The following is a 12304-nucleotide window of genomic DNA, read 5'->3' as shown; positions in this document are numbered from 1 at the left end:
GAAAACATATTAGCCATGTTTGACCTTAACAGTCATACATACGCTGTATGTAACCTGTCAGAAAAATGTATCTCAAAACGCAATCTACACAGCTGAAATAAATGTGTGAAATTGCGGAGAAGGGATGAGGTTTGTAAATAGATACGACAGATGAATTGACGTATGCAATGATAGAAAGTCCATTAGCATGTTCCCGGTAGCAGTTTCCATTTTTTCTCGCTCACTGATACATAAGAATCTATGTACAAGCCAAAGGTTTGTTTTCTGTTACTATTTTTATCGGTTGAACTTTGTAAAAGATTGTATCGCTTCCATCGGTTTATTCCGCTACTCCTGCCCACGCTAATCCCTGCGCAAGATTTTCCAAACCGAACTATTGGACTGCAGCTAAGTTGCGCTTCCACAGTTTTCTAGAATGTTAGAACCAGATGTTTTCCTTAAACTTTATGTTTTCTGCTGATTCATATCCAAACCTTTCTTGCAAGTATGCATTTACGAATGGATATTTTCAAACTGTATGTATCTTTAGGATGCGACCGCTCGTGTTGGTTGGCTGTTAGGGCAGCAGATTGTTAGGGCAGAGATTGTTAGCGTTTCTCGCTTACGATCAATGCGAATAGAATGGAAAATTTTTAATTAAAACGTGCATGAGACTTGCTAACGTTGAAGTAGAGGTTAAGTGCGATTGATGGACTCGATCGAAGCAGTCATATTTGGAAATCACTTAAAATTTCACAGATAACGATGGCTTTTATTCCACTTGAAGTTGGCTGGAAGAGAGCGTAACAATTGGAAGTAGGGAATTGTCATAAATTTCGTTAAACAATTAAAGATGTTATATGTTTTCACCACATTAAAAATATGTCACATTAAGTACTATAGGTGTATTTTCCCCGCTTCGTAATGTTTACTACAGTCCCATAAAGCCAGATGTCGCAAGCTAAAATATTGTAATGATAAAATTAATAACTAACCTTTAAATATCTTCTTCTTCTTCATGGCTTACCGACCTCTAAGGTCACGTCTGTCATACTTATTATAGACTTATTTTTATAGACTTATTTTTACTTCTAACCGTATAGTCAGTACTTGCTAGGGTAGGGACGGTTTGGATGGGAATCAATGCCCGTTACTTTCATGTGGAACTGGTGCCGTTTATCCGGTACCGGCGCCGTAGCTAAGGTTTACTACCCAAGAGATTATATGATTTTTTTTTCGAAAATGTACATAGAAACGAAAAAAAAACTGTGTTGATTTGGATTCACAGGAATAAAAATAATCTGATATCGTGATAATTGGCGCCCTACAATTTTTTTCTCGCGGGCCGATTCAAATCGCCTAGTGGGCCGGATTTGGCCCGCGTCCCGAACTTTGCCGACTCCTGACGTACACCATCGAGCGGCCCCTTTAAATATATGTATATGATGTAAATATACATAAAATATATAGGGCGGCCCGATGGTGCATGTGATAAACGGCGCCAGTCCACACGGCCGGAGCGGGTTCAATTCCCATCCGGATCGTCCCCCCGTAGCAAGGACTGACTATCCGGCTACGTGGTAAAAATAAGTCTAGTAAGCCAGAAATGGCCGACGTGACCTGTAAGGTCGTTAAAGCCAAGAAGAAGAAGAAGAAGTCCTTCGCCTTTCACTATAAGTTTGTTCCTTTAACAACATTTCTAATACTCCGCAATTGTGAAGTGATTTCGTTTGAAAAGAAAAACAACACACACACATAGTGTTAGAATACGGCCATAGCCGTAATCATGAATTATAAAAGAAACACGCACATGCAATCTAATCATGCTGCTGTTACAAAGAAATATTTTGTTTACGTTAAATTTTTTGTTTAGATTAAGTTTGAACAGCGCAAGATCCCTTCGGTCTCTTATCTGTTTAAAGTTACCCCCGATCAGGGGGAACATCATCAACGTGCATGTTTTTGAGTTTATCTTATCTCATGAAATAAAACACATGCGTTGTTTTTCGTTTGTTTTCTTTTCAATCGTAGCATTAAATGGTACAGGCCATGTTCTACACAAACTTTCAATTCAAATAGTTAAAATTGATGCATTTTAAAAAGCATTCATCAATACAGTTTAAATACTTTGCAAAATGATCATTAGTAGAGTTTAACAGATTGGCTAACCGATGAAATGATACGAAAACGATAGGTATTGGTTGTTACACCATTTAAGAAGAATCAACCTGTGCTCCAGAACCAAACCCATTTGTTATTTACACGGTCTGGTCGTCCTACAGCAAATTAAAAACAATATGTATTTAAGATATCACAATTGTTATATTTAATATAATATAATATATTTATATATAATATAAATTTATATATAATATAATTTATATATAATATAATATATTTAATATCATATGTATTTAAGATAATACAATTTTGGTCTAGTTCACAGTTGGCTCTAAATCCCATAAATATAGAAGAATTTCTTTGGTAAAAACTTTAAAATTTACATCAGAAGTAAATTTCTGAACAACATAGTACTTCTTTTCCTCCGTGTCGTAGTGTAAGCGGATTTGCGAATGATCGATTATTCAATGTAAACACGAGAAATATGAATGCAGTTAAGACATACGGCCTGGCCCATTCAACGAGCATAACAGAAAGTAGAAATCTAACAAGAAAAAGAGGAAAAAACAAAAACAAAGTGAAGCATATTGCTTATGATGTCGTTTACAAAGAAACCACTTACACATTCAAACACATCGCATGCAAACCATACACGCACACAAAAATTAAAGGCGTCAATGAAACATCGGCTCACCAACACACATCAACCGGTGCGCGGCTCTCTGTTCGTGTCCCGTTTCTGCACGCAACATTAGTGTATTGCTCGCAGTTGCATATGGCGAAGGGTTTTATGGTGCAAACGCATCCATTTTTTGTTTCTTCACACGATCTTGTGCTGATGGTTTCGTGCTATCTGTTGTGAATTGGTATTAAATAGTTTCTGCATGAAAGCTGGAAGAATTTATGCGTCATTTTAATTTGTTTGTAGTATATATTCGTGAAAAATTTTCTAATGTGAGTAATTCATCGAAGGTTGCAAGTATATTGAATGGTGAAATTAAACTAAACAATTATGATGGAAGAAGTGTTAGTTTTTATGTGAGAAATGAGAGCGTCCAGCCTTGTACATTCGCGTATCGATATGACATTTAGCGTTGATGTGTATATTTTGTGATATAAATTTACTCTATGCTTGATAGATTACTTTTCGGAATTGAACCAACTACAACAGAGACCAGCAGCTGCATTGCTGGCAAAATTGATGCTGCGCTTTGCTCTCACCCTCGGATCGTTTCAAATTCCACACAGCGTGTGTTTAATACCTCCGAATCGAAATGTCGAAGATCGAAAGGGTGTATCTCTCGTCCGTATGTGTTCGTATACGGTTAACACTGACGCATTCAGAGTGTTCGTGTTGAGTGTGCCCATGGAATGTATTTTAAAGCCAAAACCGGATAATGCTGCACAGCGCTATACTGTTTGTGTTAGTGTGTTAAAAACATGTATAGGGAAAATTTGCTTTGGGTGGGTTTTTGTTTACCGAAATATGGTCATGCTGCGAAACAGATGTTCAAGGCTGGCATATCCAACGATGTCCATTTAATACTGGGATGAAATGTAAGCCGAGAAGAGTTTTAATATTTAATTGATTCGTGCTATGTATAAACCCGATAATTTAATGAGTTTGTATTAATTAACAATGCGTTTTAGAAGCGGGTTGGAAGGGTTGGAAATAAAATAAAAAGTATAACAGAAAAAAGCTCGGAAAGTCTTTTAAGGTCGTGTATTTGTGTGTGTTAAATTATAGCACGACAAACAAATCCATACACAGTGCGTTGATCAATCTGATTCCATAAAGTGTGTAAATGAAATGGTGTATATGTGTGCGTGAGCGAGTTTGGTGTGAGGGCATGCACATTAATGCATCTCTTAAAGTTAAATTTTTTTTGTTTTTTACCCCGTGTTGCTAATGGTCTATTTCCGGAAGCTTAAGAATATGCGCATACAAAAGAGGGTCGGAAAGCAATGATATTTTCTTTAAGCGAGTTGGATATTTATAAAATGTGGATATATTTTATATTGGGACTATTCTCACGCCTAATGTGAGTAGCAATGCAGTGAAGAAAAGAAATAGAAATCTGTTGAAAAAGCTGTGACAATTTAGCATTTACCATCCATTGTTGTTGTTGGGGATGGAGTTTTTGTGATTCTATCAATAGCAGAATAAGTCAAATTCGATGTGATATTTTTTGCCGATGCATTTGAACGTACTGCATGTTAATGTTTTTTTTTACAATAAAAGCTCAAAATATTATGCAAAAGATGATACAAGTTTGCTTTTTCTACTTGTTTTGTATGTCATGTGACGTTAGTTGGATGAACTATTTCAAGTGAATGAGTAAAAAATATGTAACCATGTAAGAAATAATATCTGAGAAGTAGCGTAAAATTAGACTCCTTTCCAACTAAGAAGTCTCAAACTTACCGTTACTGTAGACCAGGGGTCGGCAGATTGTTAAATAAAAGGGCCAGGCAGCAAAAAAATAACTTGAAACTGCGGGCCAAATACTTGAAATCCATCTTGAAACATGTGGAAATACGATTTCTTGCGGGCCGAATCGAATCGTCTAGCGGGCCGGATTTGGCCTGCGGGCCGGACTTTGCCGACCCCTGCTGTAGACCATGAATCACATATACTATATATAAGAAACAGGAAACTCCGGCTTACACGTTTTCAATCACCATTTTTGCTTCTAGGATATGCTACGGTGCTTTCAACATAATCATACTAGTATTTCTCAACATAATCATGATGGTAAGAGGTATCGATCTCAATGCTTAATTGATATAGTGGGTGGTTTTTGGAAGAGAAATGTTCGATTGAGATCGGGACAAATTCTTCCATATTTGTCACATGTTCATTTTCACTTTTTTGTTGTTATTATAGACTTTGACCTACTTTTCACTTACGATTGATAGTGAACAAGGAGGCATAATTCATATCCTGCCTCGTCTGTCAATTTCACTGTTTTTCTGTCGGTTGATGATCGTGCCTCATATGATCTGAATTTAGGTTGCTTCGAATTATGGAATATGTCGATTTTTGCGAAGCTGCTACTTCTACATTGAATAGCGCCACGACTTATATGAATTCATTTGATTCGTATAAGATGTGGGACGGGAAGCAAAAATTCCCCATTCATATATTTTGAGAGCGTCTTTTAGAAACGAAACAAAAGCATGGAAAAGAAAATTAATTTGAATGCGAGTAGGAACTCTTGAACATAAAATTAAAGATAATAATGCTGGGAAAACCAATGAAAACATTTTTGTGAAAAAGTAGCAGAGCTTCAAATCAAAATACCGTACTTTAACAAACCTTTAACTAAGATCTAAGAATTAAGATTTATATACAGGAACAAAAGAATAACTTTACTATCAACTTTTAGTAATCACGTCAAAAGTATCCACACGTGTATCAAGAGTATACAAGTATATAAAAAAACGAAATAGATTCGTAATATGACAAACAGACTCAAAAACAAATATTAATGTAGAAATACAAAAATATAACTAATAAACAAATGTTTTGTTTACATTTTGAACAACTGAGGCGCTGGATCTGTCAGATTCCTCAAAAATTATCTCAAAAATATTTGGAGGTTTTTGTCAATGAACTAGGTTTTCCTCAAAACGGAAATCACTCAAAATCACTCGTGAGCTCCTGAGGTTTTAAGTTCTGAGAAATCGACAACCGTTGTTGCACCAGGGCTTAACGTCGGTATAATAATCTTCGCCGTAATCGTTTAGTGGCACTGACGAAGGTAAAATGTTCGTACTAAATCGTGGGTTTAAGTCTGTTCCTACGAAATCAATATGTTTAGTTCTCATGAGAAATTTTTATTCTACGCATGTACTTTCTATTAAAACACTGTATATGATAAGTACTGTACGACAATGTATATTTGCTAGCAATAAGATTTCAATAATTAATATAATCTATTGACAACTAAGCGGTTGATGCGTACGCTCCGAAACGTTAACAAATGATTATTGGTAGTGGGTTGTGACGAAATGCATCTTTTCTTCTTGGCATAACGACTCTTTCTGGCTTTCCCAGCTACGTCATCGGACCCAATGTCTTAAGGAAAGGATTAACTTGACGGTATAGGAAAACTACATACTTTTGGCCATTGTTTGTGTTAGTGTTGACTGTTTTTTATCATTTTCGTTCACCACACATTGCAGTAACCAACGAGATTTAGAACTTCAATGTGTTTTCAAAGCAGCGTGTAACGCTTTACAAATGGTTTATTTTTTTCTCTTATTTATTTCCCCACACAGATGCCCTTATAACGTACGAAGATGAGTTAACGGCAAGTTAAACATGATACCGGGTGTGGGCGAAGTGCCACGTGTGCGGTTATTTGCACTTCTCCTCCTAGCGCTGGTGGAAGTAGTAGCGTGCGCTCTAGGCGACACCGCTCCAAACGTCAGCACCAGTGATGATGATGTTTATGGAACAATAAATAACAATGACGTTAAAAGGATACTACAAGATCTGCATCGCCATGAGCGTTCCATATCAGCGCGGACATCATCGTACAGCTTTCATTTTGCCCACGCAGTGTATAATGTGTCGATACCGGAGAACAGCGTCATTAAGACTTACGCGGTCCAACCACCGAATGAATCGCGTATGGGACTGCACGTGACGCCTGATCTTGAAGTCCGCTACAAGATCGTAGCTGGCGATAAGGATCGGTTTTTTAAGGCAGAGGAGCGCTTGGTTGGTGACTTCGCCTTCCTAGCTATCCGGCTGCGCACGAACAACATCGTGTTAAACCGGGAGAAAGGTGATAGTTATCGGTTGGAAGTGAAAGCAACAGGTATGCGCCGCGAAGGTAAGAGTCGTACGACCCTAGAAGCAGACACAATAATCGATGTGCGAGTCCTGGATACAAACGATTTGAGCCCACTGTTCTACCCAACCGAGTATTCGGTAGCGATTACGGAAGATACTCCACTGCACAAGAGCATCTTGCACGTGGTGGCTGAGGATGCAGATCTGGGGTTGAATGGTGAGATCTACTACAGCATCCTGGATGAAACAGAACAGTTTGCAGTACATCCGACAACGGGTGTGATCACACTAACCCGGCCACTAAGATTCGCTGAGCGGGCGTTGCATGAACTGACGGTATTGGCAAATGATCGGGGCATTGGATCGACCGGCCGTAATCAAGCGAGCAAAGCACGCGTTAAGATAAAAGTTCTACAGGTAAGTCTGCCAGGTAAAATATGCGCAACTTTAAAAAAGGGTTTTTGCTACTCTGTTCGATATCTTACACAATCAAATGTTACTTCCTATTCGTATTTGCGACAATTGAAATATCTTTAAACGATTAATCGTAAGAGCGGTGCGGTATGACAGTTTCTCAAATAAAAAATAACCGTTCCAATAGGGTTTCATACAGTTTTATAGAATCCAAAAGAGCGAAATAGTTTGATGTTTCTGCTTTTAAACATTGCATTGCTCAAAAGATGAAAGGATTTCAATATAAATGTTTTCCACGCTTGACTGTCGCCTTGTACTGTAATGACTGACCTTTAGCAGAGGGTGCAGTTCTGTATCCATTCGTTTGTATATTCTATAACTGTCAACCAACTATCAGTGGTAGATTGATATCAGCTACCCGTTGTTAGACATATCTGATGTTCCATTCTAACGCTAACTCTGAGTGCATAGTTCAGTGTTCTGGGATGTTTTGTTTCTTCTTCTGAAGAGGTGATGTTTTGTCGTTTTTCGTTCATAACAGTTTTGCAGAACACTGTTTAGATGAATGCTATGGAGCTGAATGTACCAAAATGTCTTTTTTGCCGTTGGTATGAAGCAAACGGAAGGTTTGCCAATGCCCTTCTTCGCATTGCAATATTCGGAGATATATTTTTGAAAAACGACGGCACATTCTATTTGTCAGCTGCTAGAATTTATAGTAATTATTACCTTATAAAAATGTTATCTGCATAAAGTCAATCTATTCTACTGAAGCGTATCAGTAAGTGTACAATGCAGCGTACGCAAAAGCAAACTGATGATAAAATTTTGATCAAACATATAAATGCACATGCAATAAAAAGTTTATATAAAAATTGCCAAAACATGTATAATACTTTAGCTACTAAGCTCTGAAAAAGTAGTTTTGCCTACTAAATACGTTGCTGCATATATCCTTATTTTTCTTAGGTAGTTAGTCTCCAGACTCATCATGATTAGCAACAGATATGTTCGATGGTAACCGGCACTAGCATCACGCACCACTATCTTTGCTCGCGATTCTTGTGGGAGATAAAATTAGAATAGTTTTTCCACTACCTTCTCATTGTGGCACTGTGTTAAAAGTTATTGTATTTCAATTACCCTACGGATATTAGTTGATACTGCTTCCCGATTTGGGATACAAAGTAGTCAGGAATTTTTATTCCTGTTTGAAAGCATTCAGTAACAACTTCCGGGTTTTGTGGAAATCACTAAATTCTCCGTCTGATTTAGGGTTGTGTCATCAATGGGAGTAAAAGATATGCACATTTGCAAAGGCGAAATTGCATAAAAAATGATTTTTATTGCATACGTTTGACCAGCTTTGATAGCGAATTAATATTTTGAATAATACTTAATTTCTTTCATCTAAATAAAAATGGTTTTGGGGTCAGGCGATGTTTGTTCATGTTTGTTGGGTCGGTGTATGTGACAAACGGCATCGGTCTACACGGCAGGATCGGTTATCAAATCGCATCCGGACCGTCCTCTGTAGCAAGGACTGTCTATCTTGCTACGTGGTAAAATAAATCCTTATACGGCCTGGCCGTTCTTAAAAAGCATAACAAAGAGGTAATCAGTCCATCCATATTTATTTATTCAAAGATATACAATCGTACAGTTTTAACAATCAATATGAGAAATTGAAGTTCAAAGATATACAATCGTACAGTTTTAAAAATTAATATGTGGAAATGAAATGGATTCAATGACCTCCATTAAATGATTGTAAATCTGTTAAGTTTAGGCAAAATTGAAGCAACAAAAGTAACAATCATAATGAACCATTCCCTGACTTTCTTTCGCTGTTACCCTTTATTGCATTTTTTACCCAATCAAACCAAATAGTTTAAGTATTCTCTCCCACTTTCTACAAGAAGATAGGTTTGAATGATTTTCTTGTTGTAAAATCATTTATTTTATTTCTTTCTAGGTTAATCTCTTCGCACCGGATATTTATGTTCAAGCATTACCAGATATATTGGAGAATTCTAACACAAACATTTTCGGTATCGTGCGAGTAACGGACAAAGATAAGGGTATACATGGACAGATCAAGAGTCTGGACATCGTGGACGGTGATCCCGATGGCCATTTCCGTATCAAACCAACTGATCGTCCGGGAGAATACGTGATAGAGGTACACAGACTACTGGACCGCGAAACAGCACCGACGGGTTACAACTTAACGCTTCGTGCTGTAGATCGTGGTATACCACCGAAACAGAGCTACATCGTAACACCGGTTCGGTTGGCAGATATCAACGACAATGCGCCCGTATTTAACAGAGAAATATACGAGGTGTCCGTTCCGGAAACATCGCCCCCAAACACCCCCGTCATACGATTGAAAGTGACAGATCGAGATGAAGGAAAGAACGCAAAGGTGTTTCTGGAGATCGTTGGCGGTAATGAGGGTAGTGAGTTTCGAGTAAACCCTGAAACGGGTATGCTTTACACGGCGGTACCACTTGATGCGGAACTGAAAGCGTTCTACACGCTTACCGTATCTGCTATCGATCAGGGTAATCCAGGCACTCGCAAACAATCATCAGCGAAGGTGAAAATCAATGTCCAGGATACAAACGATAACGATCCAATTTTCGAAACCCCCAACCTGACTATCTATGTGGACGAAAACGAACCTGCGGGCACGTCAGTGACGAAGGTTACGGCAAGAGATAAAGACCTTGGCGAGAATTCGTATATTTCGTATAGCATAGCGAATCTAAATGATGTTCCATTCGATATCGATCATTTCTCGGGAACGGTGCGAACATCAAAGTTGCTCGACTATGAAAGTATGCGTCGAGAGTACGTGCTTCGGGTCCGGGCATCCGACTGGGGATTACCCTACCGGAGACAAACTGAAATGCAGCTAGTAATTAAACTGCGGGATGTAAATGACAATAGACCACAGTTTGAGCGCATCGATTGCCTTGGAAGGATACCACGCTACACGCCAATCGGGACAGAGATATTCACATTATCAGCGCTTGATTTTGACTACGGAAGTGTGGTGACATACCGGTTACTGTCTGGATTTGAGGATGGTTGCTTCAATCTGGACACAGTAACGGGTATCATTTCAGTGGGATGCGATCTAAACGATGTGGGCATGGAGCATCGGGAGTTAAACGTTACCGCAACGGATGGAACGCACTTCGCAGACACAGCACGTATTCAAATTAGTTTGGTGCGGAATAGGAAAAACCTAGGTGCTAATTTAAAAGCAGAAGATGGTGCTACATTTGAGTGTCGGGAAATGGGCGTAGCTCAACGGTTGACTGAAATTATGGCCGCCGCAGAACGTAACAATATGCCCGGCCGGGAAGCAGGTGTTGGTGGTGCGGCAGATGATTTCGCCATGATGCCTAGCAGGTATGGAGAGAACGTACATGCACCCGAGTTTGTTGATTTGCCGCTTGAGGTGAAGATTAACGAATCGGTCCCACTAGGAACAACTATCACCTGGATCAAGGCACGTGATCGGGATCTTGGCTACAATGGCAAGCTCGTATTCGGTATATCCGGAGGAGATGATGATTCCGTATTTCGGATTGATCCAGACAATGGTGAGCTAAAGATTATCGGCTATCTAGATCGTGAACGACAGGACGAATATTTGCTCAATATTACAGTGTATGATCTAGGGAAACCACAAAAATCGATCTCTAAAATTCTGCCAATCACAATAATGGATGAAAACGACAACGTACCTAGGTTCGAAAAGTCACTAGCAAGTTTTCGAATAACAGAGAACGCAATCAATGGTACGATCATCTTTCGCGCGAATGCAACCGATGCTGATCTCGGTCAGAATGCAAAAATAACGTATAGTCTCGTGACGGACACAAAAGATTTCCAAGTGGATTCGGAAACTGGAATGTTAATCGTTGTTGCACCACTCGATCGTGAACGTCAGGAGGTGTACGAGTTAAAGCTCCGCGCTAGCGACTGTGGTGGTGATCAAAATACACCAGCTTTGTACTCGGACGCACTCGTGCGCGTTACCGTAGATGACATAAACGATAATGCACCACAGTTTTCGGTGCAGGACCTAACCGTGCGCATTCGGGAGGATGTTCCACGTGGTACGTTGGTAACGGTAGTGTCCGCTGTTGATCTTGACAGTGGAACGAACAGCGAAATAGTGTATAGTTTTGGTGAGAATGGTGACGCTGAGGGTATGTTCCGAATTGACAAGCAATCGGGAGCGATACGGACGGCAAGGATGCTTGACTTCGAGGAACGGCAGGTTCACAGTCTGATCGTGAAAGCGATCGATCGCGGAACCCCATCCTTATCGTCAGAAACGTCCGTGATAGTTGAGGTGATAGATATAAACGAGAATCGATTCGCACCACAGTTTGAGGATTACGTGCTGTTGGGTGCTATCGCGGAGAACAAACCGCCCGGTGTGCACGTGATGCAGGTGCTAGCGAAAGATGCTGATCTGCCCGGACCGGATTCGCGTGTGACTTACTCGATTAAAGGCGGTGATGGACTCGGTATTTTCACAATCGATAACGAAGGTAGGTGGATTTGAAGAGATTTTTTTCACAGTTTTGAACACTATTTTTGAAATTCTCAGTTGCATTATTTATATTTGTCTTATTTTAAATATTTGCTAGCGATATTGTCAAATGCTATCCATTTTTTACGTATATTTTTCAACTAACTCCTCTGTTACGATATTCATTTAAGATTTATTATTATCTTATTATGCAAATTAGTGGGCCAGATGTTTTAGTTAAATTAAACTTTCATAAAATTCTCGCGGCCCGCTGGTGTATGTGATAAATGACAGGACCACGGAGCAAATCCCATCCGGACCGTGTCCCCGCCGCAAAGACTGACTATCCAGCTACGTGGTAAAATAAGTCTCGTAAGCCAGAAATGGCCGACATGGCCTCAGAAGGTCGTTACACCGAGAAGAAGAAG

The 12304-nt window shown here is 39.3% G+C and overlaps 1 protein-coding gene across 7 annotated transcripts in view; it reads left to right on the top strand.

The window, feature by feature from the left end:
• Positions 1-12304, top strand: part of LOC125768437 (fat-like cadherin-related tumor suppressor homolog) — a 102804-nt gene that overhangs the window by 27392 nt on the left and 63108 nt on the right. For 5 of the 7 annotated variants that reach the window (XM_049436072.1, XM_049436070.1, XM_049436069.1 and 2 more), the window contains exons 1-3: positions 2849-3054; positions 6385-7321; positions 9294-11895. In XM_049436072.1, coding sequence (XP_049292029.1) covers positions 6428-7321; positions 9294-11895 — 3496 coding nt within the window. In that variant the 5' untranslated portion in view covers positions 2849-3054; positions 6385-6427. Of the gene's footprint in view, positions 1-2848; positions 3055-3076; positions 3658-6384; positions 7322-9293; positions 11896-12304 lie in introns of those variants that run through there. The other 2 variants (XM_049436067.1, XM_049436066.1) reach the window with 2 other exon arrangements.

This window comes from Anopheles funestus, chromosome 3RL (genome assembly GCF_943734845.2).
Source record: "Anopheles funestus chromosome 3RL, idAnoFuneDA-416_04, whole genome shotgun sequence".
Lineage (NCBI taxonomy): Eukaryota > Metazoa > Arthropoda > Insecta > Diptera > Culicidae > Anopheles > Anopheles funestus.
The sequence above is the reverse complement of the archived record's forward strand: the minus strand, read 5'-3'. Positions and strand labels throughout refer to the sequence as shown.